General features: G+C 47.9%; 1 protein-coding gene across 1 annotated transcript in view; it reads left to right on the plus strand.

The window, feature by feature from the left end:
• Positions 1 to 1276: 1276 nt before the first annotated feature.
• The window catches only part of LOC119435472 (protein brunelleschi-like), a gene marked incomplete at its 3' end in the record, with an annotated part of 39053 nt that continues 14994 nt past the window's right edge, over positions 1277 to 25335 (plus strand). The window contains exons 1-2 of the mRNA XM_037702322.2: positions 1277 to 1709; positions 21208 to 21316. Coding sequence (XP_037558250.1) covers positions 1433 to 1709; positions 21208 to 21316 — 386 coding nt within the window. The remainder of the gene's footprint in view (positions 1710 to 21207; positions 21317 to 25335) is intronic.

Genomic DNA, 25335 nt, shown 5'->3' on the forward strand with positions numbered 1-25335 from the left:
AAGCGCTTGGGTTTAAAGTGGAAGGAAACATAAACAGATCAGCCGTAGAGATCAGCAAGAGACGATTAGAGTACTGGTGGAAAAAAAGTAGGGAAAAGATGGATGCGACCTGATCTCTTAAAATCATAGGCAGCGGTACAAGGTAAATTTTTGAAAAAGAAAAATAATGATAGGTATACAAAAATGCAAGATAAAGAACATGTATAGTATACCTGATTAAATCAAGCAGGCTAGGTGACTATTTGTCGCCGCCCCGTTTCAAAGGGGATGCCAATAAATCATCATCATCATCATCATCATCGTCTGCTACTCGGCGGTGGCTGGGCGGCGTTCGAATGTGTGCGCCTGCTCTTCTGTAGCGGACTGCTAGCATATGTGACAATTTCTTGCGAAGACAACAGCTAGCGTGTCAAAATTGTTTAAGTGTACTCATTATAGTGGTAAGTAATAACGCGTAAAATAGTACACGAATTCTTTCTAGGTTTGCCATTATGCAGAAATTTCGCGCCGCTTTACACAAGAAAAAAAAAAAGAACTAACTGATCGAGTAATTGTTTACGTGCGTTTACGTATTTGTTCGGCCCGTCAAATATGCATCGCAAAGCTCTTATGAAACTGTTTGTTCTGTTCTGATTTACATGATGGCACATAGCAATATACCATAATATGATCGTTTACGTTATCTCATCTGTAATTAACTTAAACAAGCTGCATGTAGCTAAGGCTGAAGTTACATGCCTTCTGCAGCATCTGCAGATTCACGCAGTTTGTGTGTGGTCTGCGTATACATATCGTCTGCGTGATTCTTTTAAATTTCCTTGTTCATATCAATATATCAAGTTCTTTATTATTGTATTTCATTATTACTCCATTGTACCATATTTTATCCTATGAATCTTCTGGTAATCAGATTTTTCCCCCCTACTGCGAAGGCAATGGGAGGAAATATTATCGTCTGCCGGCTGTACTCGTTGTTTTCCTTTCTTGCACCACTCTTCCTTCTGTATCTCGTGATTGAAATGAGAAGCAATCATTCGCAAATTTTGTTTTCTTTTTTTATCTTCGTGAATTTATGCATTTACAAACAATGTAAACGATCTGCGGCTGCCGAAATAGCGGCACGAGCACTGGAACAGATCACAGAAGCAGACGACAGCGAACAGGTTATAACTAGCGCCACTCTGCTCGTACGTTCTATCCCTACCGGCAAAAGGGGCGAACTAGACCAGGTGTGCTGGAGCAGATAGATCTGTGCAGGTCTGGAGTTCAGTAGGTCGTGGGTACGGTTTCCCTTCTCCAAGTTTGTATGGGTGCTTTGTGATAGCGTTGGATCCGCAGCTGCTCGAACAGTACGGGGGTGTGGTGAAGCTTGAATCGCATGGAAGTGTTCCTTGTTTTGCGGTGTAGTTAACATGCCGGCGACCAGCTGATCATGAGTTCTTCTGCCGTGGATTTCGACGCTCGGCTGGAGGACCACCAGTGCCTGTTGGTGCTGGTGCAGCCACTGTCGCCGCACGTCTCGAGCACCGTGCTCTGGGAGCGCGCCGTGGAGCACATTAGGCGCGTCCGTTGTACGCGTCTCAGCGACCAGCAACAGCCCGAGGGAAGCCGCGGCGTGTGGCTCCGCTACGCGACCAGCTACCCGGCCGATGGAAGCCTCTGGGGTGACTTCCAGGCTCACCGGCGCGTCCTCGGGGTGCTCAGCGTCGGTGGGTGTCTCAATGCTATGCGCCCGGCGGGGTTATGCCCGTCGTTTTCATTCCGTCACTTTCAAGCTCCCATGACAGAAAAACCGAGGGGCTCGATGCCGTATGATGTGCCAACACAGGGGAGGGGTTACAGGTAACGTTAATACCTTACAGGTAATAGTTACAGGTAACGCACACCTGCGCCCATGCTATCGAAGCAGAACCGAAAACTGGGGGGGGGGGGGGGGGGGAAAAAAAATGGGGGAAAAATTTGGTCGAACCGTAACTGCACTGGAACGTTATTTTTTTTTTCACTCCGAAGTGAAACGGAAAGCAAATAATAACGGTTTTTGGGTTCAGGCTGGCCATCTTTTTTGAAACTTCTGATCCATGCATTGCCTGCGCTTGTTGTTTAACTGTGCTACCTTATCTTTAAATACACACCATCTTCCTGTGATTTGAATTGTACCAGCACCGTTAATATGGTTTTCACCGCATCACGTCGGTAGGCCGACTAGGTGTTGCGTTAACGTGACATCGAAGTGCCCAGGATCAGTCCTGTGTCCCTTATTATTTTTAGTTTATGTCAATGACCTGCCAAAAAAATGTTTCTTCCTAGACTCATCTTTATGGTGACGATTGTGTCTTATACGACCTCATTGACTGTCACTAATCATAAGCTACTGAACGATTCCTTTGCCTCTTTCGGTGCTTTGTGGGAAAAATAGAAAATGAACATTAATTTCCAAAGAACGGTTGTTTTATCCTTTACGAAAAGAGTGGCGCCAGTGATTGCGACATATTTCTTGAATGGATCTTCTTTAACCAGATTCATCTTTGAATTGGCTTTTCCAGTGCAAGAAACAACACGGACAGCGCTGACAGTGTGCTTCTCTGTCGTCCGTGTTTTTTCTTGCACTGGAAAAGCCATTTCAAAAATGAATCAAGGCCAACTAGCCCATTTCTGTTATCTTTAACCACAGTTTGACAAGGCAACCTTGGTGTAACGTTTGCTCGCAATCCATCATGGTCTGCACACATTGGCCAGACATGTTCTAAGGCCTTGAAACGGCTTGGATACCTACATCGTACCATGCAGAAGGGTACTAGGCTTTTTATGTATAAAACTCTTATTCATCCCATTATCGACTATGCTGCCACAGTGCAGTCATCCCATAACCAAAATCAGATTATCAAACTACAAGCAGTTGAAAAGAAAGCTGTCCGCTTCAGGGGGGGGGGGGGGGGTTCACTGGTATTGCTGCTATTTATCACCCTCGTCTGCCTTCCCTGTTCTGAACCTTGCATTACTTTCCATACGATGCGACGGGTAATGATTCACATTTCTGCACAACATAATTAACATGTCCTATCATACTTCGAACACAGCTTGCTAATCTTTCGCCAAGCCTTCTTCCATGGCCGCTCAATGAAATGCACGAGGTGCGGCCTGCCACATTGCCTGAAACCGGTGTGAGGCGCCTAGTTCTCCTCGCCACCGGAATGGCGTCATTGCTCCGGGACAGGGTGGGGGCATTCGCTCGGCTTCGCACAGCCGCTGCGCTTCGCGTTTACATTTTATTGACGTGAGAGTTGTGCTTTTTGTTTACAAAATATAAAATAAAATCTCAACGCTGCCTGCAAGGATATGAAGGATACGATACCCAGGAGTCAGTATCTGGCCGATGATAGGCGCACATGGGTCTGAACGGCGCACCTTTCCACTGGTTTTGGGCCATGTGACCAGCGTTCAAGAGAACTGCCGACTTCTTTATGGAGTGGCAGTACTGCTGATACAGCGGGCCCTTTTGTTGAATGTACTCATTTATTTGCCTCGCTTGATGCACTTGCTTGCTTGTAAGAAAAGAAACGTAAAATGAAACTTCTTACAAATGCATGCGTTATGACATAGGTTTGCTAGATTTTTTGCTAGATTTCTTTAGTTGCACCTTTCTAGAAAAATGGGGTAGATAGCAGTTTATAACGGATCGTACATTCAGCCACATAGCCGACGTGTAGCATCTTTATCTAAAGACGATGCAGTGAAAAAAGTTGTTCAGCATGAATACAGAAATTGCAATGGTGGGGAAAAAAAAGAAGAAAAAAGAAAGGCCGAGGGAGGGAGATTGCTATTTTCTTTTTTTTCACGATGTGAAGCCACGGAAGAGCACCTCGCTCAACAGCTTTAAAATAGTACTACCTTCCATGACAGAGGCTTGTAGATCTGTTATAACCGCTCCGCAGTTGCATTCAGGTCCCCTGCCCAGTTTGCCAGTAGCAGCCGTAACAATTTGCTTAGGAACACCTTACAGAGTTCGTCAGTGTGGCAGCCGGTGAAGTGAAGCGAACAGACCAATTAAAAACCTGTCACTCGGCTCCCAAATGCTTCCTTTGCCACTTGTTCCCTGTCGCGAAATGTTTTTCAGCCATGCTTCTACTTCGTATGGGAACTCAGGGTACCGGATTACTGGATCTTTTCTTGCGTTAGTAGCACACAGCGGCACTCAACACTTGCACGGCATAGCACCACATGCAACACAATAAGGACCTAGACACTTTTATGCTACCACGTGTGTGGACAAAAGGCGTGCAAGCGAGACGCGAAATCTCTCCAACGCGTGCAGAGAATTTGTTCCATACTGACTCGCGGTGCCTTCCCGGAGGGAGAGCAGTCCTGCAGCAATGGCGCCCCATCTAAAAGAGCGAAGGCAAATGTCAACTTTCGCTTCACTACTCCGCCCATACTTCGCCGCGCGACTTGGAAGGTTGCACCTAGTGCGTTTCATCGAGTGGCCGTGCATCTTCCATGCGTAACTTCCACGAGCTTAATCATGTTTCTTTTTATGCCTCTACAAATACTTTCAAGTGCAGCTTTACCCTCACTATAGAAGTGTGGAATTCCTTACCTGGCTGCCTTTGTTCAATCCCAATAAGTGAACTTGAAAGTGTCTTTTTTGAAAACCAGTGTGTGTAACTGCTTAAATTATGTTTAGTTTATGCTTAATGTGTTTCACTGTTTCACTGATTTTAGTATTAATCCGTTAAGACGCTGTGTACACAATTATGTACGCCGAGAAAGTGCGTCAGCAGCAATAGCATTGAGGAAAGCAATGGTACTTAAAATGTGTCGCATACATCTTGAAACTGTTCCGATTGGAATCGTGTTGCAAGTTTAAATAACGTGTTCAAAATGTTTTACTAAAACAAGTGGGAAGGACATAACTCACTAAAAAATTGAAAAATTTTGATCTATTCTGCAGCTGTATGCTTTTTTTGATTCTAAATATGCAATAAATGCGGTGGAAGTAAGTTTTCAGTCAACAGAATGCATTGGCATCTAAAAGGGTTAAAGAAAACGATTTTCCACTGCTTTGACTGTTGTACTAATATTTGAAGTTGCCAATGTTGTAAGAGTCATTGTTGATTTCACTTTATGTTTTGTTCACCACTCTATTAATCCACTCCTGCAACAGCCCTCCTATGCAGTATGTACAAATAAAAAATTTTTTAAATGTGCATGGGGGGGGGGGCATACGACACGTGGACTCGCCAGACCGTAATGCGTGCAGTGTACTGAGAAAGTAGGGAGCTTTAGATTTTGCCTACGCAAATGGATTTCAAGTTTAAAGTTTATTTCACGCAATTGATCAAAGTAAAACAATTGAACAGTGCAAAAGACGGGACATAGTGAAAATAATCTGACTAACAACCAGTGTTTATTGCATATGAACTGCAATATATCAATTTGCACAGACATCATAAGAACACCATTTCATCACCGGCCACTGCTGTCGGCAGGCAATCACACATTCGACAAAGTAGCGTATTTTACTGCAGTGTAGAGTTACAGAAGGAACGCTAAAGCCAAGACTCGTCGTGTTGATATATGTGAAAAACTTGGCTAGTGTGACGGGCAAGTTGCTCTCAGTAGTGTTCTAATAACATGCAGCTTTCAGGGTATGGTTCACAACATTTTTTTCAATGTTCTACCAAATGAATGGCAACTGCCATTGACAGTGTTCCACCATGTTACTGACACTAATACAGGATGAGTGCTTACTGTCAACTGATAGCCACCATCTGGATGTGCATCACGTAATGTCCTCCTGTGCTGGAGTCTTATCAGGAGTAAAGTCATTGAGCCTCTCCAGGAGAGTGGTGACCCGCCTTGAACGCAGAGGAGCTGATACTTTCTGCTGCTGCGATTCGTGTACTCGGTCCACAAGCGGTGCGGCCACACGGGCAGGCATCACCATGGTTGTGCTGTTTCCAAATGCACTCTGTTGTGCTGCCTCAGAATGCTGTTACCTACTCACATCTTGTATGATCTACTACCCTTTGACCATGTTCCATTAGCATAGGTGGAGACACTTTGTCCTTTTTTCAATGGATCCTTTGCATGTCTGTTGCAGCGGAGCATCATGGTGCATTTCTTGCGGTCAAAATAGTGCACTTGTTTTGCATTTACGAGCTTTGGTTCCAGTAGTGCGGCTGTCGTGGTTGTCCACGTCCCATGAGGAGTTCTGCTGGACTGGCGTTGATATGTTGGAGGGGCCTGTTGTGGTGATTGAGAAATGCAAGTTCTGTGAGGCTTGGGCCGAAGGCAGGGAGACTTGCAAAGTAGGAAAGCGGTTTAATTAGGGTTAAGGTTACACACCGGCTTAACACGCCAGCGGCTTGAATGTTCTGCCCATCGCGGCAGACAGCAAAACAAGACGAGGCTCCTGGAAACAGAAGCAGACGAGGTAGCTGACGATGTTGGCGCGGCTACTTGCTGCGCAGGACAAGTTGTGGAATCTGTAGCAGCCCACACCAACTGGGCCAAGCACATGACATCACTCACAGTTGTACATGGCCATATTTCTCCTATGCCTTCTTGAAAAACGACTTGACAGTCTTTACCACACCTTCAGCCATACCATTATCCTCAACTTTCAATGTTTCAAGTTTTAATGTTTCAAGCTCCATTCCATCGCTCCACTCCATTATCTACTTCTTTGCAGGAGGATTTGGGGTTGTTGGCTGTGACAAGAATTGCTGATATACCATGTCTCATAAAGTGTGCTTTCAACTTGCGAATAACACGGAAGCTCACGGGGAGTTCAACCTCCCAGAAATTGCCCTAGTCACTAGAAATATTTTGTCTTTGTGTTCTAGTATGTCGCATCCTACACATTCCCTGGGGAAATTTGGCCGTGGATGAGGCTTTAGCATTCCTTGTTGCGGTGCCAGTACGTTCTTGTGACACACTTCACATGATTCAACATGATCTTTGATTTTGGCATTCATGCCAGGCCAGTATATGCAATCTCATACATGTTGTAGTGTGCTCTGAGTGCCCATATGTGTCAAGCGTAGTTGCTCGTTCCTGTCATGTCGGAGTGCTTTGGGGATCCCTAGACCATGCTGCCATTTCAGACCATTGTGTACCACAAGCTGATCCCTAAGCGTAAAGTAGGCTTTGGCTCCTCAAGGATGTTTCGTTTGTGGCTATCCCGACAGAATAATAGCCTTCAATTTCGTAGAGTGATTCCACAAGAGATCAATACGGGTCCGAAAAGTCACATTTTAGATTCCATTGAACATTTTATATATTATGTGCATATCACTTGGTAGCACGAAAGTGAACTTGGCTTCTTTGGCAAATTGATACTTTAGGAGGACAAAAAAAAAATACCGTTCTTCAGCTTTGAGGTGCCATTTTCACGCACCAGGCATTCTCGCAAATTCACATGAATGTGATATACAAAATATTGCGGTTACAAAGAATGCCTTTTTTTCTGTACAACAAATACGCAAAGAAGAGTCAGCTAACAATGTTTGAGGCTTCTGTGCAAAACGCAAGTGTTTTGGAAAAATTTATTTGTGTGCAACACTTCTCAAAAGTTGCTACATTTACAAATTTTTATCTACTAAACCAATGCATATTTACAATTTTGCCTCAGGTGTGAAGTTTTGGGGAATATTTTAACATTATTTAAAAATACAAACAAAGAAAAACCCCATCTATAATTTTTCTCAGAACCTCACAAAGACACTGGAAAAAGAACATTACAAAATTTGTTGGCCAGTCCCCTACCGGGAACAGGGGGGCACACAAAGCTTGTCGTACCCTCAAAATTGAGTGTCGCGTTCCCTGGCCTCGGGGGTTCGCTGCCCTTTGGTGACGCTGGGCTTCGGTAAGATGGTCTTTTAATGTGGGATCCGCTGCCAGCCACTGTAACCGAGCCTGGGCTTGGGCTGCCTTGAACGCAGGATCTGCATGGCGAGCACGAGCCTGCTCCCGGCAACGCTGATGGCGTTTCTCGTTGAAAGCGGCCAGTTCCGCTACCAATCGAACAACGCGTCATTCGCCGAGCGTGCCCTGAAAAGGAGACCCGACACAAGGCACGAGAGGCCCTTTCGTTCCTTTGTCCTTCCTCGTGTGCGCGCCCGCTCCTGATTGGGTGCACCCGTCATGTGTTACGGGCGTGCGCCGCACGTGTTTCACCAGCGGTTTTTCTTAAACTTTCTCGTCATTTTCCTTCACTTGCGCGAGACGGGTTTTTTGTGGCCACACCTTCAATGGCACCAACACTCGTGAGCCAATACAAGCTTTGCTTGAAAAACATGTTGCATTATTTTGCTTGTAATGACAATATAGGTGGAAGAAATGATAGCTTTGCCACGATGCAGCAAGGCCCCAAGAAAAAGGGACATTGAGATAAAGATAACATGGATAAGCCGCTAACTTATCTAAACTTGGCCATGATTGCAACAGAAAGGCACTTTTGCCCTTATGATGCATACTTATATACAGTGGCATAGCCAGAAATTTATTTCAGGGTGGGATTTTCCGCCGACCACTACTACACCTCCCCCTCTTTCATCTCTTTCTAATATATGTACATATATGTGTATATATATATATATATCTATATATATATATATATGTAACGGTAGTCCGGCGCCTTGAACAGGTTCCAAGCGGTACACAACATACCCCAAGCTGCGTCCCAAAACCAACCAATCCCCCTGACCAACTGCTACTCTATCCTTCTGCTTGCCCTTCCTTTTCTTTCACTTGCGGCTTTTTTCGTTACCGTTACACTATATATATATATATATATATATTGTCACGCAGATAATTAATACGAACTCCCCGAAAGAGAACAGCCTTCTTTAATGATGGCCGACACTCAACAGAATGCGCGCACACCTGCGCCCTTCGTCGTCTTCTCTATGGCGATCTTGTGCCTGTAGTGGGCAGCTGACTTGTGACGATCGGTGCCTGTAGTGGGCAGCTTACTTCGCGTCATTACTCCCCACGTTAAAAGCGACCGTCCCGGTCGCCGGTTGGAGAGGGTAAAGGGCGACAGAGGGCGTGGGAGAGAGTTAATCACAGGGGCACTTCTTTGCAGGCGTAGTACGGCTTCATACGTACTACGTGCACAATCTCGACTCGTGCTCGCCGTCGGCTCGAGCTCATAGTAGTACTCTGAGGGACGACCTCGTAGTTCACGTCGCTGAGTCGCCTGACCATCTTGTACGGGCCAAAGTATCTGCGCAGTAATTTTTCTGATAGCCCCTGATGACGGACGGGTGTCCACACCCAAACATAGTCGCCGGGTTCGTACTGGATGTTCCTTCGGCCACTGTTGTAACGGCGGGCGTCGGCACTCTGCTGGTTGCGGATGCGGTTGCGAGCAAGCTGTCGAGCTTCTTCGGCTTTCTGGATGATGTCGGCAGCGTTGTCACTTCTTGTTGTTCCGTTGTCTACCGGGAGCATGGCGTCTAAAGGTGTTGTTACGCAGCGCCCATAAACCAGTTCAAATGGTGAGAATTGGGTGGTTTCCTGCACAGCCGTATTGTATGCGAATGTCACGTATGGTAGAATTTGGTCCCATGACTTGTGCTCTACGTCAACGTACATCGAGATCATATCGGCCATAGTTCTGTTGAGGCGCTCGGTTAATCCATTAGTTTGTGGGTGATGGGCTGTGGTTTTCCGATGATTGGTGTGGGTCAACGTGGCGATCTCTTGCATTAAGTCAGCAGTAAACGCAGTTCCTCAATCGGTTATTAAGATGGAAGGGGCCCCATGACGTAGTACGATTTCATGGACAAAAAACATCGCGACTTCTGTAGCGGTTTCGCAGGGCACAGCTTTGGTTTCTGCGTACCTCGTTAGGTAGTCCGTTGCGATGACTATCCATTTGTTTCCTGTGGACGACGTAGGAAACGGGGTCTGGCCGAACACCGCGGGGGCTGACTACGTGTCCGAGAAACTTTAGCTCCTGAAAGCCAAAATGACATTTCTCAGGCTTGATAGTCAGATTTGCTTTGCTGATTGCAAGGAGTACATTCTTGAGTCGTTCGAGATGTTTATCAAACGTTCTGGAAAACACCACAACGTCGTCTAAGTAGACTAAGCACGTCTGCCATTTCAGTCCAGAGAGAACAGTGTCCATCATCCGCTGAAATGTGGCAGGTGCGGAACACAGGCCGAATGGGAGGACTTTAATTTCATATAATCCATCAGGAGTCACAAATGCCGTTTTTTCGCGGTCACGCTCATCTACTTTGATCTGCTAGTACCCAGACTTAAGATCCAACGAGGTGAAAAATTGGGCGTGGCATAGACGGTCCAGAGCGTCATCGATCCGTGGAAGAGGATAAACGTCGCTCGCGTTTGGTGACACTATTAAGCCGTCTGTAGTCTGCGCGGAAGCGTAGTGTGTTGCACTTCTTTTTAACTAAAACGACGGGTGATGCCCATGGACTTATGGATGGCTGAATCACGTCATCATCTAACATTTCTTGATCACTTTCTTTCGCTTTATCATTTGCTTTATCACTTTCCTTTCCGTAGGTGCAACGCGGTAAGGATGATGACGAACGGGGCGTGCTGACTCGTCCGTAGGAATGCAATGCTTCGTAACGGAGGTGCGCCGTACTTTAGACTCGGTAGAGAAACAGCCAGAGAAGTCATTGACAAGGTCCAGTAGCTGCTGTCTCTGTCATTCCGATAAGCCCGGGTTAATCTGAATGCGATCGCTCAGGTTGGCCTCTTTCGATGAATTAGGGGAAGCAGTTTCTAGCGAGGCGGCATCAGTGAAGGCAGCAATATCATGGAGGAAGGCGACAGCTGTGCCTTGCGGTAAGTGCTGATATTTGTTGCTAAAGTTTGTAAGCAGGACTAATGAGCGTCTGTGCTGAAGCTGAACGAGGCCCCGTGCAATGCAGATGTTCCGCTCAAGCATTAACGGAATGTTTGCCTCGGCGATGCCCTCATAGCCGTCGAATGCGTCGCACGTTACCAGGGTCAGTAGGCTGCTTCTTGGCGGTAGCGTTATGCTGTCTTCGACGATGCGCAAGGCGTTTTCGGTGGGATTCTCGTCGCCAGCGTCGCTTGCTATGGCTTTTGCCGTAGCTCGATTTTTCCAGGTTAATTATGGCTCCATTCGCCTGTAGAAAGTCCATGCCGAGTATCAAGTCCCTCGAGCAGCTGGGCAGAATAATGAAGACCCCGACATACGTAAATCCACGAATATTTACCCGAGCGGTGCATCTGCCCACGGGAATTAATAGATGCCCTCCAGCAGTACGGACATGCAACCCAGTCCACTGCGTAAAAACTTTAACTTTGACGCAAGCTCTCTGCTCATAATCGAGCTGTCCGCACCAGTGTCAAAGCGGTAACTTCTTCGTCGTCTATGGTAACCAGTATGTCTGACTGGTTACCAGAGGCAAGTGGTAACCCACTTGCCTCTGGGCACTGGAGTGTGACTGAACGTCGGTGATTCGTTGTCGTTGTGATGGAGGATATTCGAAGTGCTCGGCGTCAGCGGCCTCACCTCCGGAGGTCGCTGGACTCAGTTTTCCGGGTTTGCAGGGCTGGGTGAACGACGCCTACGAGCGTCTCGAAGAAATGAGGGACTTGGCGATCGGTATCGAGCAGGCGATGCAGAACGGGGCTCGTGCCTTCGCTGCTCGAATGAACTGTTGCGACTCGCGATGAAGTTCTCTATCTCCATCGGGCGCTGACCAGGTCGTGGACGAGGTGCACCTGGAGGGAACCCGCGGAGGCCCACGCGTCGATAGGGGCACATCCTGTAGACGTGGCCAGCCTCTCCGCAATGAAAACATAGGGGCCTGATGTCAGGAGCCCGCCAACGTCGCTTTTTCTGGGCCTCGACTCCTCGATGGACGGTGGACTGCGATGCCTGAACACTACTTCAGTCTGTTCGGAGGGGCGCATGATGTTTGAGGGGCCGTACAGCGACGCTCGTCGTACGACGTCCGCATAAGTCATTCGGACTGGCTCCCGCTGTTGTGGTGCCTCATAGCGTTCAGGAGCTTGGGCGGCTTGCCTAATCTCGTCGCGCACTATCTCCGCCACAAAAATTCGGGCTGTCGGCGTGTCAGTTACTTGCATTTTGTGGAGATCTTCTCTTACCACAGCCCTGATCAATTCGCGTAAGTCCTCGAGGTGGTTTTCCGAGGTCATGATAGAGGGGCTGTGTGAAAGTTCCATCACGTTGCGGTTGTATTGTCTGGCACGCTGTCGAAGGGCCCTTTCCATTGCTGTTGCTTCAGCAAGGAAGTTTGCAAGTGTTGTGGGCCGATTCCGAATAAGTCCAGCAAAGATCTCTTGCTTCACACCTCGCATCAAATGTCGCACCTTCTAATCTTCGGCCATTGAGGCATCTGCACATCTGAACAGACGAGCCATGTCTTCAGTATATGTGGTGACGCTCTCGTTCGGGGCTTGGAATCTTGCCTGTATTGCTAGCTCCGCTCGCTCCTTCCTGTCCATGTTGGAATATGTGGCGACCAGCTGCTGTCAAAATTCGTGCCACGAAGTCAATGTCGTTTCATGGTTATGGAACCACATCCTCGCGGAGTCTTGGAGCGCGACGTACACGTTGCGCAACTTGCGGTCTTCGTTCCATCCGTTGCATTCGGCGACCCGCTCGAAATGGTCTAGCCAGTCTTCCACGTCTTCAGTAGCATCTCCGTAGAATGCAATCGGCGTCTGTGGCTGGTAGAAGATTATCTGCGCCGGCGAAACAGCCGCAGCAGCAGGAGGCTGTGGGCTCAGGTTCATCGTCCGGATACGATCGGGCGACAGACCGTGCTCAGGTTGGAGCCCTTGAAGACGGCGGCTGGTGCGTACGTGTACAGGAGTAATCTCTCCCGGACTACTCACTGGGGATGAGTCAGGGGTACGCTGCATCTCCGGCAATGGTATCATATACCCAGCACCTCCACCAGTAAAATGTCACGAAGATAATTAATACGAACTCGCCGAAAGAGAACAGCCTTCTTTAATGATGGCCGACACTCAAGAGAACGCGCGCACACCTGCGCCCTTCGTCTTCTCTATGGCGATCTTGTGCCTGTAGTGGGCAGCTGACTTGTGACGATCGGTGCCTGTAGTGGGCAGCTTACTTCGCGTCAATATATATTGTGAGCGCTAACTGTGCAGTTCATCATCGTCTTCATGTGTATATACCCATTCTCACGATCATCATCATTTTGTCGGGTTGGTGTTCGTGGGCTGTCTCGCGCTGTGTGACAATACAAGAGCTCTGCCTTCATCTCAGGCATCGTCTTCTCACAAGTGGTGGAGCGTGCGTTGATATCCCCGTCCTCTTGCTCTACCGGTCACCCCTGGAGCTCCGCTCTGGTCGACGGTAGTGCTCGCCAACACCAGTCATGGCACAAACCACCGCATCCACTGCTGCCACCACCTCAGCTCCGCCAGCTGGGCCTATTTGGTCCGTCACCGCACCGCAACGCGACCCTCAGGTTTTTTCTGGCCTATGCGGTGAAGACGTGGAAGCCTGGCTTGACCAGTACGACAGGGTGAGCGCTTGCAACCATTGGGACGAGTCTCGCAAGCTCCGCTATGTTGCCTTCTACCTGGGCCCAAACTTGGTTTTTCAACCATGAGCGCGACTTCCCTGATTGGCCAGCATTTACTGCGCAGCTGCGACAGATATTTGGCACATTTGCTAGGCGCTCCGAAGTAGCGAAACAGAAGCTCGCTACCCGCATCCAGGGAGCCGAGGAATCTTATACCTCTTACATTGAAGACGTTCTGGCCCTCTGCCGTCGCGCTCAGAGTGACATGCCCGAAGTGGAACGTATCCGCCATATCCTGAAGGGCATCGACTCCGTTGCTTTTCACGCCCTTGTTATTGAGAACCCCACTTCCGTTAGTGACATCATCACGACTTGCCAACGACTTGCCACGATCTGCTCCTTTCGTCTTCCACGCGCCCCCTGCGACGCTCACCTTACCGACAACGACGAATTGCGAGCGTTCATCCGCATCATTGTGCGAGAGTAGCTTCACGGCCATGCTCCGGCCAACACCGCCATTGCGTCTGCGCGCTCCTCCTCCCAGTTTGCGCGAGATTATTAAAGAAGAACTGGCGTCCATGCCAAGTGTCACACATGCCCGGTCCCCTGCGCCTGTTTGTGCACCTTCTTACGCCGAGATTGCTTCGCGGCCTGCGGTCCCAGTTATGTCGGCACCTGCCACCGTTGTCTGCAACCACCAATCCTCGATGGCAGCGAAGGCCCCCGTGCAACCATACGACTCTACCTGGCGCCCTTCCCGCCCAGTATGTTTCTACTGTGGCATATGTGGTCATATCTCGTTTCTGATGCCGGGGCCAGCATGATGAACGACATGGCTATTCCGCCTATGAGAGAGACTATGTGATCAGATCGGATGCCTACGTTCCAGGACCCTATATATCCTCGTCACGTCGCTCGTCCTCACCTCCGTTGTCTCAAAACATGTCCCGGTCTTCTCGCTCACCCCATCATCATTCCCCGTCTCCGTTCCACCGTACTTCATCGCCCCTGCGTCCTGCCTCCACTTCTTTCGACAACCATCCAGAAAACTAGACACTGCAGTTTTTGGAGGAGAAACTGCTCGTTTGCGAACTGTCCCAATTCCTCCTGCTCGCCCGACTAATTTACTCGCTGTTTGTGTGGAAGGTGTTTCTGTCGACGCTCTTATTGACACTGGCACCGCCCTCTCTGTTATTCATCGCGAACTATGCTTCCGTCTACGAAAAAAGCAAACTCCGTATGTTGATCCGGTCTTATGTGGCGCCAATGATAGTCCGTTTACCCTACCGGACAGTGTACTGCTCGTGTCCTCATCGACAGAATTTGCCATCATATACAGTTTACTGTGCTTTCGTCGTGCGCTCATCCGATCATCTTAGGCTGGGATTTCTTGTCAGCTGCATCTGCTGTCATTTCGTGCGAACAACCACTGATACATATTACGGACACCGAGCTCTCTGATGCTGCCGATTCCTCTCCGCCCCACCTTGTACCGGACGGCCTCTACAAGTTCAATGTCATGCATTCGGACTGTGTTTGGAGCCTGCAACGGTCCGGCGCGCGATTGACACGGTGTGAGAAGCATTGAAGTGGCAGACCCGTCTCATCTACTTGAATGACGTTCTTTTCGCTGGGAATTTCGACAATCACCTCAGGTAGCTTGGGATAGTACTAGACGCCATCAAGTCATCAGGGCTCACTCTGAAGCCACAAAAGTTCTGCTTAATCTACAATGAGCTTTTGTTCCTGGGCCACGTCATCAGCAAATCTGGAATCCATCTTGATCCACAGAAGGACAGCTGCCATTGCTAACTTTCCACAGCCCACCGACAAAAAGGGAGGGTGCAGGTTCCTTGCCCTGTGTGCCTATTATAGGTGTTTCATCAATTACTTTTGTCACATCGCCGAGTCATTAACCTATCTCACACAATCTGACGTCTAGTTCAAGCGGCAAGCGCCGCAAGCCGAAGCATTCCAAGAGCCTAAACCACGCTTGCATTCACCACTAATACTCGCCCACTTCCACAAAGCGTCGATACGGAAATTTGCACCGATGCGACTAGCGTAGGCATCAGTGCCGTGCTAGTACAAAGGAAACACGGATTTGAAAGGGTCATAGCTTATGCTAGCTGCTTACTATAGAAAGCGGAAGCCAATTATTCAATGACAGAAAGAGATTGCCTTGCAATTTGGGCTACTACAAATTTTTGGCCTTTAAAGTTGTGAGCTACCGTCACACATTGTGTTGGCTGGCAAACTTGCAGGACCCTTCAGTGGAATGTCAACAGGTTGAAGCAGGCCAACCTGTGGAAGAGCAGGACATTTGCAGCGCTGCCAGCGCTCGCAGGCAGCAACGTATCGGCGCACAGAACGATACAATCCAGGCCAAAAGAACCGTTGTCGCACGCGGTCGTAGGTGTGTGAAACGCCCAGGTGTCCTGCAGTTGGAGCAGCATGTAGATGTTGAACAATGGTGGTACGCAGGTGTTGGGGAATAACTAGCAAAAATTTTGGCCCGTCAGGTTTCATGTTGCAACAATATAGAACTTCATTGCGTTGACATACTGGCATAGAGAAGGGTCAGAACATGCAGAAGCGAGTTGCTGAATGGTGAACTTTAAGGCCAACCTCCATGGAGCGAAAAAGCAACAAACTTTCGGAGGCAGCCGCTCAGCAACAGCTGCCCCCGCCTGACATAAAAAAACTGGCTGTTCGCTGCCTATCCACTCTCTCCAGATATTCGCCGCCCAGGGAACCGTCGCCACCGGAAGTCATAGGGTGCGGCAGAGAGCGTGGGCCAGTCGGACCACAGCACGGAGGTTGACTTTCGTTGGTCGCCCGTCGGCGAGAGTTTTGGTTATTGACGCTTGGCTACTGCTGGCTATTTCCTACCTTTGCTTCAAACGCTTGTTTTCCAGCGCTGTTTCTCCTCCTTGTTTGTTGTTCTGCCTCAATGTTCTAGTAAATATGTGGTCATTGCTTGGTTTTGTTTACTCTATGTAGTTCGAGGCTTCGCTTCCCAGTGATGCTCTGTCCATGCATACCTGCAGCCTTGTGTACCGCTGTGTATTGGAAAGACGTTTGATTGACGTTTGCAGGGTGTAGCTCATTGGCACATCGGAGAAAAACGCGAGCAGCATATGGGGCGGCTCGCTACTTTAGGAGACAAAAGAGAGCCTTCTCGCAAGCCACGTACGGGACCTCCCATTTCGGCACGTGCCTTTTATACACCCTCTGCCCAGCTCTTGCGATGCAGCGTAACCGCAATAGTAAAAATCAGTGCCACCTGTGTGGCGCCTCGCGGGGTGGTTAAACCTCTTCCACGTGGCGACAATTGCGGCGCGCTGACAGGGGTGACCATCAGGTGGTACATGCCGGGATCTTTTTCTCTGGAAAAGTCGGTTGACTACAGCTGTTTCAGTGATGACTATGGCCGCTATCGATGCATCGCTCCTTCTCTTTTTGCTTTTATTTTTTTCAATGCAGCAACTTCTTTTTCAACTGGAGAAGACGGTTTCGACGGACGATTGCCATGTCCGTCGTCACATAATAGCTTTCCGTGCTTCCTGAATGGCAGGGCAGGCTTGAAGGCGGAAGCTGACAGAAGAGAAACTCAACTGTTGGCGAGCAGAGCGAGCCATAAACAAACACAGGGTCACAGATGCGGGTTACTATCGGCGAAATACCAATGGGTCGCGTAAAAAAAAAGAAAAAAAAGAGTTCTGGCTGACAGAGGACAGTTACGTACGCACTTTTTCATTTCAGGTGCCTTATTTTATGTGTAAAAACGTCGCTTTCATAGCCTAGCTCCTCTGACCACAGTGACTCCTCACGGGCGGCGTCGACCGCATGGTTGGCGGCGTTCGTCCGCTCTTGGTTGCATGGAGTGTGGTGTGACGAATTTGCAGCGGCGCTTTGCGCTGGATTTTTCATCATGTGAAATTCGTCGCGAAAGTTTGCTGCATGGAGGTTAGCCTTTAGGGCTTCATCCCGACGCTGTTCGCTGCCGATGTCGCATAAATCAGATATGGCGAGCACACAGGAATAGTCAGCGAGGCTAGAAGGGTCCACCGGAGGGCGCGAAAGACAATCGGCATCGTGATGTAGCCTGCCAGATTTATAAATTACCTCAAAGGTATTATATTTGTAGTGTAGCGAAGGATACGAACGCCATAGTGGGTCATGCTCTCCAGCCCTGTCTAGTGGGTCAATCCCTCCTGCGCTCTCCTCGAGAAACGCCGCTCGTTCTGAGATCTCGGGCCTTGAACTAACGGTCGGTCCAAAAGGCTGATGCCTAATCAACGCCTTTACAGTAGAAACGATGGAACCCAGCCTTCAGGACGCAAACACCAGGAGAGAAGTAGACGGACGCACGCTGAGTATTATATTCCTGTAGTCTTGGAGACCAAGGCGACCAGTTTGTTCCTTGAGCGATGATGACAGCCAACAACGAGCGTGGTGGTCTGTAAGAACCGAGAATGCGCGGCCGTACAAATATGCGTGAAATTTTCCGACAGCCCAAACCAACGCAAGGCACTCGTGCTCTGTGATCGAATAGTTCCATTCAGTAGTGGATAGAAGGCGGCTGGCGTATGTAGTAACACGTGCTGAACGAGGACGATGCTGATTCCATGTCCACTAGACTAGCATCTATGCGAACTTGAGTAGTCGCAGATGGGTCGAAGTGAGCCAATATAGGCGGTGAAGCGAGCAAGTTGGTCAGCGCCGAGAATGCAGCCGTTTGGTCATGGCCCCACGAGAAGGGCCTGTCCTTCTTTAGAAGGTCGGTTAGGGGTTAGACTTTTGAAAAGCATTTGATTATGTTCCGCACGGACAATTGCTGTATAAACTGGTGCAGATGGGACTACCACAAAACATGATTTACTGGATAAAAGCATACCTTATTAACCGAAAGCAATATGATGAAATTAATGGGTCACTCATCAGACTTACTAACAGTGACATCTGGTGTCCCACAGGGTAGCTTTGTTGATCCTCTTCTATTTTTTTTATATGTTAATGATTTAGTGAGTATCATACCAGAAGGGGTAATCATAAATTGTTTGCGGATGATTGTGTAATCTATAAACAAATTTAATCACAGGAGGACCATACAATTTTACAGGACGCTATTATCGCTACTTTTAATTGGTTTTGGTATGGAAATAAATGTATAGAAAAGCGTGCTTATACGCGTAACAAGGATGATGTTTCCCAGCATGTTCTCATATTCAGTTGGCAACAATGCAGTGAAGGAGGTGGATGAATATAAATATCTCGGCGCCATTATCTCCAGGAAATAAATTAGGCAAACCACATCACTCAAGTTTGCACGTCGGCATTGTGCAGTTTCTTAAAAGAAAGCAAAAAGATGCTCCGCTTCAGACTAAGTTGCCTGTCTGAGACCAAAATTAGAGTATGCTGCAGTCATCTGGGATCCTTATTATAAGAAGGAGATTAAGCACCTGGAGCGGATTAACCGGAAGGCAGTGAGATTTATATTTGGCAAGTATAAAAAACATAATTTACCTTCCCTTCTTAGGGCAGCAAACCACGTACCGGAATTAGAAAATCAAAGGAAGATTATTCGTTCGACTTTTCTTCATAAATACCTTACAGGAAAATCTAATGTCAATGGGCTTTAAGTTTAATTTTTTTCCTAGAACTATTGAGGACTGGAACTTGTTTCCTGCCACTACTGTTGCATCAAGTGATTTTGTTGCCGCAATTGAGCAATTTTTTTCTTCCTTTTAAACAAATGTGCGTATTGTGTTACTGATACTGTTTGTATCAGTAATGATAGCTTGCAAATTGTATTTGTGATTGTATACTTCTATCAGTTGTCTGGTATTTTCATATTGTACCTCCGCCTTGGGTCAGATAGATAGCTCGCAGTATTTTGAAATGAAAAAAAAAAAATAACGAGTTTTTAGTGTAGTCTCTTAGCCGGGCAGAAGGGTTCGGGTTCGGGCAGATGTGTACGGGTTCTCTGCATACGAGTAATTCGTACGAGTGTAGCACCCACGCTGTGCAGTCCTCTGTTTGTTTTTTAATTGTGCTGCAGTGACTCTACAACTTGCCCAAGAAGAAATTATATTGAAAAACAGTAGCATTGCCGTAAAACTGCTGAAAGGTCATAACCAGCTTGCTTCAAGGTGATTCTGCATTCAAAAAAATTGTTAAGCTCGACGATTTGGTGTCCCAAAGTATATGAGCAACATCAGTTTTGTCTGCGTAGAATTTAAAGAAACTGCTTCAAATTTTGTCGTGTTATGTGTGATGCCCTCTATCTGCATGCATGCCTTAGGTGTTGACCTCCTTCACGAGAGACGGGCAAGGCATTGACAATATGATGGGACCTGAGTGATTAAAACACAGTACAGTGTAGACCGCTTATAACGTAAGTCGCCGGAGTCGCGAATATCCGCACTATAAGCGGTACCGCACTTTAACCAAAGCAACAATTTTCAAGGCCTGCACATATGCAAAACATGTGCACCGAGCCGCCACGCGTATGCAACAGTCTAGGAATGCGGCTAGAACGTTTGCATTCAATTTACAGGCGAATCTCGTTAATTCGAAATAATTCACGTGGTGGCGCCTCCGACCGGCACTGCTCCGGCACCGCCAAAAATCGCATTGCGACGCGTGCGATCACACCAATTTTTTTCGCTCCAGTCGCAGCATGTGAAGCGGCCTACAGAGTAAAAGCTTAGAAGAGACCCCTCAATGTCACGCGCGAACAAAAACAAAACAAAAAACGCAGCGGTAATTTCACCCTCTCTCAGGATGGCAAGGTCGCCGATTCTGCATTGCGCCGGAACATTCATGTACGTGCCGACGTCTCAGCCACGCTACCGTAGCCACGCGTAGAAAATGGCAGTGAACCCTTCTTTCTCCTTTATGCTTCCTCTACTTTCTAGTGACGTGTTGACCTTGCACGCTGTGGCTACGGCACAGAGGGAAGCAGCGGCGCTGTCCTAGGCCGGCCAACGAAACTGCCCACGCCAGCAAACGCCAGCTTCCCGATAACGGCAGAAAACGAAACTTCGGGGAGCTGGCGCCGGGCTGGCTGGAGCGGCGGCGAGTGCGCACGGTGACAGTCGAAAGTGAAGGAGTTACGAGGGAGGCCGAGGGGAGCCACTGAAGCGGCGGAGTTGCCGCTTCCCTGCCGCCCTCCTCCCTCACATTCCACGGTCTCCGCGTGCGCCCTTCGCCGTGCCGTGCCGTGCCGGCGCCGCCCGCTCCCCGAAGTTTCGTTTACTGCCGTTATCGTGAAGCGAGCTTTGGCCGGCGTTGGCAGTTTCGTGGCCCACGCTCGCTATGCGCGCTGTGATATTTCACGACTCGCACTCAGTTTCAGCCTCACTGGCTGTTCGCACCACGTGCCCTTCTCCTCCACTTCGTCACTCTTTCTTCCTGGAGCACTTCTTGGGGCGCCCGTTTGAGGGGAGCGTTCGCCGTCTCCGCTGACTTCCGTACTCCCAGGCGGCCGCACTGTAACCGGTATTTCGTTTCCTGCAACTGCACTATAAGCGATAAGTGTATACATGGAGTGCTATGGGAAAATTAGCGGGAGTCTGAAAAGACTGCACTATATCCGGCCCTGGCACTATAAGCGGTTACGTTATAAGTGGTCTATACTGTATTGTCAATGTTGTGCTTGCAGGTGAGTGTGGCCAGGATGGTGTAGAGGCCCTGTGTCGTCTGCACGAGCAACTTTTGCAACAGCACCCGACTGCCATTGACTCGCGCTGCCTGCTCTTTGGGGCACCAAGGTGAGGATTATTGTGGGCATTTATGAAATCTACAAGAAAGAAGGTCAGGGCCACAATATTTTGCGATGCTATTTCATTTCACACTTGGTCAGAGCAATGCTCCGCCCACATGATAAATGAGGTCCGCCTGCTGTGAACAGTGGATGATAAAGAGTGGCATAGAATCGAGCAAAAGGCTCCGCTAGAAAATAGTGACACAGATAGAGTAAGCAGACATGCCTAAAATTATACTGCAACCATAAGCAAGATTACAGTGTGGTTCTAAGGGTGTGTTCCAATTTTAGCCATCATTGGAGACAGTCAATGTAGACTTCTGGGCAGCTTCGAGCCCAAGTAATGGAACACGTCTTGAACCGTCTGAAAGACGAATGGAAGATGGCTCTGCAACGTAACATCGCTGCGCAGCAGGAAGGTTGAGAAAAGTAGGCACTCTATTTTAACTCATTGTGTCTGTGAACTTATGAAAAACACATGATGTACACAAAGTGCATAGGACAACATGACTACGTTTTCTTAGGCACAGACGTCTTCCTTCCCCTCCTCTCTTGTTTGCGTGGGAAGACGGCACTCATCAAGCCGCCATTCGCACCCAAAGCATACTGCGAATACCTCATAGATGATGCGCTTGGACTTTATGTGTGACATGATGCTGCTTCGCGCACTTTGAGAGGTGCGTTGGCAAGCAGCTGCTTGCAGTTGAACCATTTGACCACCTGAGTTATGATTTATTGTCTCGATATTTCTTCACAGTGGCAGTGAAGTTCCGTTATATTGAAATCGCGTATGAACACACTTCCTTATACTGGGGTTCTAAATACATGGTGTTGAAGAAAAGTTAAAAAGAGGTAAATACTTTGTTATATTGAGAATTTTGTTATGTTCAAGTTCAGTAATAGAGGTTTAACTGTATGCTGGAAGGATTCTGTCATTTAAGCCCAGCACCTTTCATTGAAGGGACTGAACGATGATTTGAGCTGTAATGGTGAATCGCCCTTATTACGAGAGCAGCTTCGCTGTAAAACAGCGGCGACCAACATTTCAGGTGCAGTAGTGTCTCGCACTGATTGGTATATCAGCGATGGAAGTGCTGCTGCATGCTGCTCCAAACTGTCATTTGTGTTAGTAACTGCTCCGAACCTGCTCCTAAGCGGCGCTGGGAAATTCGATCTCATAGTGATTGCCAACTGCTGCTGCGGCAACTGTGATATGTGACTGATTACTTCTACATTGTGATGCTCAGCTTTATCGGCTTTGATCTCATTTTTGCCACAAGAACTGGCATGATGTTGAAGTTTATTATGAAGTTTATTATGATTTCGACAATACAAGATTGCCATGGCGCCGGAGCAAAAGGCGGGACTATGCACGCCTGACTAGGCTCCTGGCGCCACGAGCACAGCAGATAACAGTGCAAAAAAAAAAAGGATACAAATCTACACCTAATACAGACATATATACATACTTGTACATATACAAATGATACAATTAAACATTCATTAAGTCAATACAGCACAATAAGTATAGCACAATGCGTTGGCGGGCTAGTTGGTGCAATTCATAATTACTTGTTTAGCGCAAAAACAACGGACACGTGAAAGACGACAGGACAAGGCGCTTGTCCTAATAAGTATAAATAATGCAATTGAAGAAATAAACTAGGTACAGAAAGGCATGTGAAATATATAGCTCATTCATCTGCATTTTATAACTTGACATGCAAACTGTTTTGGTGAAATATGAAAGTGACTGAGATCTCATACCAATTATTAACTGCTGCTTTGGCAATGGTTATATGTGATTGTGGTTACTTTTATAATCTACCTTAACTGCTAAAGTGTAAGAGTGGGGTTGAAGATGAATATGCAGAAGACAAAGATAATGTTCAATAGCCTGGCAAGAGAATTCAGGATTGCCAGTTAGCCTCTAGAGTCTGTAAAGGAGTATGGTTATCAAGGTCAATTACTCACAGGGGACCCTGATCATGAGAAGGAAATTTACAGAAGAATAAAATTGGGTTGGAGTGTATACGGCAGGCATTGCCAAGTCCTGACTGGGAGCTTACCACTGTCGTTGAAGAGAAAAGTGTACAATCATTGCATTCTACCGGTGCTAACATATTGTCACGTAGTAGTGATGGTAAAGAAAACAGTCGTAAAACTGTGTATGACGAAACTGGTGTTTTAATGGGCGAACCTGTGCCCACAGAAGCAAGCTACACTCGAAGCACAACGAAAGCGGCGAACACAGTCGGCGGTCGTCGAAATCTGATCAGCGGCGAGACGCGTAGGCTTTTATACCTGAGTCATCGAAGGTTCCAGATTAATCCCTGATGCCCGCGTGTCTTCCAGAAAGTTCTAGACACTTCGCGTCGGTCACACAATCAGATAACATAAGCGTCGGTGAAAACAGGCAACGAAAAGAAGCATCGATAACGTTCTGGAAACTTCCGATACAGGCGCGTCCTACGCCGAGCGATAACGTTTAACATTTGTTAGCCGGTGGAAAGCGGCCACCGGTGAAAGATAAACATGTATACGTGTCAATACCCTCCCCTTAAAAAAGCATCGTCCCGATGCTACAAACACGAAAGCGAAAACAAAACCACGCGTACAGAAAGGGACAAAAATAACAAAGCAACAAAGGACCTAAGTTCGTCAGCGGGCGTAGAAAGGCTTAAGACGCACCACGTGGATGACTTCAGGTCGTGCGCGGCGCCGCTGTGATTGCGAAATACCGTCTGGCACGACCTCATAGTCCAGTGCGCCAATACGTCGGATGATCTTATATGGTCCGAAATAGCGACGTAAGAGTTTCTCGCTAAGTCCATGTATACGTGTCAATATGGGGCACGAACTTGGATGTTAACAAAGAAGCTCGAGGACAAGTTAAGGACCGCACAAAGAGCGATGGAACGGATAGATAATGTTAGGCGTACCGTTCAGAGACAGGAAGAGAGCTGAGTGGATCAGATAGCAAACAGGCATAGCAGACATTCCAGTTGACATTAAAAGGAAGAAATGGGGCTGGGCAGGCCATGTAATGCATAGGGTAGATAACCGGTGGACCATTACGGTTACAGAATGGATGCCAAAAGAAGGGAAGCGCAGTCAAAGACGGCAGAAAACTAGGGGGGATGATGAAGTTAGTAAATTTGCAGGTGCAAGGTGGAATCAGCTAGCGCAAGACAGGGGTAATTGGAGATCGCAGGGAGAGGCCTTAGTCCTGCAGTGGACATAAATATAGGCTCATGATGATGATGATGAAGAAATGAACCTGCTCAAAGACGGCCGACGAAATGATTCTGTGTGTGAAAAATTCAGCTTGAAGTGCAGCGGCCGCGGTTTACAACAAAACTACTGGCAGATGCCCTGCCACTAGCATTTTTTCTTTTTTCCCTTTCACCAGCTCAAGCATTCAGGAGTCATTGGTTGTGAGCAGCATAAAATCGAAATTACGAACAGCATCATCGAGCTAATACATTGCACTTCCTTGTGATGACCAAGAACTTGAATTGGCTCCTGAGCATGCTCAAGAAATAAAGATCACAAGGGTTCCTCAAGGACAGCGACCCATCAGGAGGTAGTGCCACAAATGCACTTAGTATGTGCCGCTCTTCAATGAACTTGGGTCACTCAGTATGTGCCACTGAGTGTGTGGCAAGCAAGGGCCTCCGCGTTTGCAGGCTTCTCGTCTCTGAGGCCACGCGCTTCTCGGCAGTGCCAATAGATGGCTCAGCATGTCCAGAAAGAAACGCCAGAAAGGACGCTCGTTTCTCGGGGTTTGCAGGCATTTCGGAGGCCATGTGCAGGCTTCTTAGGGAATCGCGACAGAGGAGTCCTGCTGTAGTGCACACCTCATACGTTTGACAATGGTGGCATTGTGTATTGATTCAGTGCTAATGCATTGCCGTCAACAGCAGTGGCGCAACGACGGGGGGGGATTCGGGGGTTGTAACCCCCCCTGAGGCCGACTTAACCCCCCTTTGTTTAACCCCTTTTCTTTCCTTACGCATTTGAGTA

This window comes from Dermacentor silvarum, unplaced genomic scaffold (genome assembly GCF_013339745.2).
Source record: "Dermacentor silvarum isolate Dsil-2018 unplaced genomic scaffold, BIME_Dsil_1.4 Seq732, whole genome shotgun sequence".
NCBI lineage: Eukaryota > Metazoa > Arthropoda > Arachnida > Ixodida > Ixodidae > Dermacentor > Dermacentor silvarum.